Below are 4,459 nucleotides of genomic sequence, written 5' to 3' on the forward strand. Positions count from 1 at the left end.
ATAAATAAAATAGAAAATAATAATATTAAATAATTAAAAATCAATTTATTAGACACTTATGAATAAAATAAAATAAATATTAAAATAAATTTCAATTAAAAAGAATATGTATTATTATATTATTTAGTTTAAAAATTAGTACAATTCAGTTTAAAATTAGTATAGTTACTAGTTCAGTTCAGTTTATATTGTAGTTTANTTAAAATTAATGTAGTTTACAATTTAGTTAATAGTTCAGTTAGTGTAATTTACAATTCAGTTAATAGTTTAGTGCAGTTTAGAGTTCAGTTAATAGTTCAGTTAGTGTAGTTTACAATTCAGTTAATAGTTCAGTTCAGTTCATACTGTAATTTAGTACAATTCAGTATAGTTCAGTTCAGTTTGATAAAACAAAAAACAGTTCAGTCTAGTTTGTCTGAACTGTTTTTCAGTTTAGTTCAGTTTGTCTAAACTGTTTTATAGTTCAGTTCAGTTTTTAGCAGTGCAGTATAGTTCAGTTTGATTTGTCCACCCGTAGTCTTTTCAAGGGTTGCAAATGTGACCCTATTCCATTTAGTGCCTCTTATGCAGATAGCTCCACGGCTTCAGGAACATATGGTCGTGATACTGTTGTCTTTGAGACAACTGATGAAGGTACCTCTAAAATATTATATGTACTATTTGGATGTGGCCACTATATTGGATACAATTCAGATCCAGGACACAATGGAATACTAGGACTAAACAGTGCAGCTGAATCTTTGGCAACAAAAATTGGTAGAAAGTTTTCTTACTGCATAGGCAACCTGGATGACCCTCATTACAATTACAACCAACTGGTATTAGGTGAAGGGGCAGATCTTGAAGGTTTTTCCATCCCTTTTGAAGTCCACAATGGCTTTTATTATGTCACCATGGAAGGCTTTAGTATAGGGGAGAAAAGGCTTGACATAACTCCAGGAACTTTTGAGATAAAAAAGAATGGCACAGGAGGAGTCATCATTGATACAGGCAGCACTATCAGCTACCTAGTTGATGATGTGCATAAACTAATCTACAAAGAAGTTAGAAATCTCATTGGTTGGTCCTTTAGAGGAGCAACAATTGAAAATTCCCCATGGATGTTGTGTTATTATGGTAGTATCAGCAAAGATCTAGCTGGGTTTCCAGTGGTTACATTCCATTTTTCTGAAGGAGCAGATTTGACTATGGATTCTGGAAGCTTTTTTAGTCAAGTCAGTAATGACATATTCTGCATGACTGTAGGTCCAGCCAGTAACATCGACATTAAAAGTAAGCCTTCAATTGTTGGATTGTTAGCCCAACAGGGCTACAACGTGGGATATGACCTTGTTAATAACTATGTTTACTTTCAAAGAATTGATTGTGAACTTCTTAGTGGTTGATGAATGTGAATCCACTAACAAGGTAAAGTAAATGTCAATGCGTTGATCTCATGGCATATATGGCTTTACTTATTTTGAATTCAGATACAAGACATTATAAGTTCTAACTATATATAGCTATCCTCCGAGCTAAAATATAAGCAAAAACAAATTATTCACACTAAAGATATGTTTGGAGACATTATTCTTTAAAGACTTCCAAGAAAGTAAAATAAGAAATAATATATCTACATCTGTGTTGTTGTTTAACTTGTACAAAAACTAAATTTAACTTTATGAAAAAATTCATTTCATTTTTTTCTACATTTTTTTTCTCTTTCAGAATTCATATTTGTCACAACATACTTTAAGAATGATAAATAAAAATAACATCACTAAATTCCACCAAATTCAATTAAACACTTCCTATCAAGAAATATAATCAGAATTAAATTAAATATATTTTTGGAGACAGTATCAATAAATAAGAAGAAATTAGTTAGAATTAGGCTAAAATACATTTTTGGTCTTTTAATCAAGTTTCAAAGAGACATTTTTGGTCTTTTAATCTTTTCTAAATTAATGATTTTAATCAAATTGACATGACAAGAGTATGATATTTGAAAAGAGAAAGAAAAAGTAAATCATGCTTCAACTTCAATTTGCATGGACAATCCTTTATTAGGTAAGCAACATAAATCAAAAATTAAAATTTACTGAAGAAAACATTCAATATATTTTCTATCTTAAGTAACATTTTGTCAGTACTGGTGACAAAAAGAACATAAACACATAAACAGGAATTAGTCTCTCAACTTATTTTTATAACAAATATGATTATCATAATAAGGTGACATATCTTATTAATACAGTTAAAAAAAAGACTTAATATATACTATTTCTCAACACAACAAATTATATGACATGTGTTGAACTTTAGTAACATGTAAACTCGAGAAGTCACGCAAGTAATAAAAGAGACTTAACTAAAACATTTACTCAGAAACAAGAAACAAATATTTATATTAAGTATACAAAACAATAATTAACCACATATTAAACAATAAACCTTATTTAAGCCATTAATTATGTAAGTAGTTTAGGTAACTGGACTGACACAAGTCAATTTAAACTATGAATACATCATAATTGTTCTTAAGTAATATTAATTTTCATCACAAAAAAAAAAAACTTTTCACACCTTCCTATAATGTTACAGTTCTATTTTTGGTGACATGACAAAATCATTCCTCCAGACAGGCAATTTTTCAACGTCTAACGTTTTCTTCACAGTCCAAGACACAGCCAGTTTTGCAATTACATGCAACTGGTTGAGAAATGTTAGAATTTTATGACTGAGAAATTAACAATTAACGAGGAATAAATTCTTTAATCAAAGTAATTTCTAATATTCTTAGAACAGTAAAGCTATCTGAATTAGATATTGGAAATAATAAATAAATAATCGGTGATTTTTTTTTCTTACAGTACTTTAGTTTCTCCTTAAATTTTTTCTTTTGATGGGATAAAGAGAAAGAAACAGGAATGAATAGTTGTGTTCACAGATAGGGACCATGACCCTTTAAATAACTTCTGACGATTAATATTCTTTAATTTCAATAATTATAATTTGCCCCATTCAACAAATTAAAATTATTGTTGGTCTCTACACAATATTCTTTTATGACAAATATACCCTTAGTCATATTTATCTTAATTAGATCACTTTATAAAATTGGCTAATAAAATATAATGGTCCTACACATTTAATAATTGTTATATATATATATATATATATATATATATATATATATATATATATATATATAAATCCTTACAAATGTGTTAGACTTTATGAGCTCAAAATTGCCATTATACCTTGAGTATATCTAAAAGTCTCGTCCATTGATTATATCCGCATGTAGAACCAAAGCAGTTTTAATTGCAACAATCGCAACTAAACCCAAGAGTGATCACTAATGCTGACATAACCAAATGACATGGATACATCATGAAATGTGTAGCATGAAAATTACGTGAAGGTGACCTATACACGTCTATTTTCAACTGGTCCTTACTTCATCTTAATGAGATCATCATAATAACCTTATCGTATAGAGTGTAATATCCGAATAATAAACCAGAATGTATACAAACATGAAAACTAAACATAGAACACAAACACACAAAGATGACTAACTCCCACTGAACCAAAGATTCCTCAAACTGTAAAATACCCATATAAGTAATATGCTCATGAAAGACCTTGGGTGTGATTGCCTTATTAAGAGGATATATTATCAAGGAGTTTGTCCCTAAGTGTTCTATGAAAATCCATCCACCTTGTATTCTTTCTTTAAGAACTGATTTGATGTCACTATATAACCTAATTGGTCTTTCAATTCCTTTCATAATACGCAGCCCTATGACAAAAATCAGTCATATACCTTGATTTGATGTCTCACAAGATGCTACAAATTCTACAGTCATAGTGGATAAATCTATAAGGGTTTTCTTGGTACTAGACCAAGAAACCACACCACCAGCTAACATGAAAATGTAACATGAAGTGTATCTTAAACTATCTTGGCATCCTACAAAATTGTCAGAATACTTGATGATCTCTTATTCGTCTGACCCTATATACGTGAGCTTATAAACCTTTGTTCTCTTGAAAAAAAATTATAACTTTATTGCCTGCTTTCCAAAGATCCATTCATGAATTACTTAAATATTTGCCCAAAACCCCAACTATGTATGCTATAACCGGATGTGTAAATACTTGGACATACATCAAATTCCCTACCGCTGAAACATAGGTGTCGCAACCGAAAAATCGCGACGGGACGACGATCCAAAAAAGATAACGTTTTGAAAAAGAGATTTGGAGTCGCCACCATAGTTTATTCTGAAAAACTATGGAAAAACCATCAAATGATAAAGCACGGTCCACGAAAACCAGAGATTCGGTTCGGGAGACGGTTACGTGTGGGGAAGGTGTTAGCACCCCCACAACGCCTGCCCTAAGGCAGTACCTTTAACTAAATATGCGAATTTGATGTGGTTTGCAAAATGTTTAATTTCCCCTAAAAAAT

At 30.4% G+C, this 4,459-nt stretch overlaps 1 protein-coding gene across 1 annotated transcript in view; it reads left to right on the forward strand.

The window, feature by feature from the left end:
- The window catches only part of LOC106778663 (aspartyl protease UND-like), a 2,560-nt gene extending 1,175 nt beyond the window's left edge, over window positions 1-1,385 (forward strand). The window contains exon 2 of the mRNA XM_014666646.1: window positions 571-1,385. Within this exon, the coding sequence (XP_014522132.1) occupies window positions 571-1,385 (815 nt within the window). The remainder of the gene's footprint in view (window positions 1-570) is intronic.
- The last annotated feature ends 3,074 nt before the right edge of the window (window positions 1,386-4,459 follow it).

This window comes from Vigna radiata, unplaced genomic scaffold (assembly GCF_000741045.1).
Source record: "Vigna radiata var. radiata cultivar VC1973A unplaced genomic scaffold, Vradiata_ver6 scaffold_147, whole genome shotgun sequence".
Lineage (NCBI taxonomy): Eukaryota > Viridiplantae > Streptophyta > Magnoliopsida > Fabales > Fabaceae > Vigna > Vigna radiata.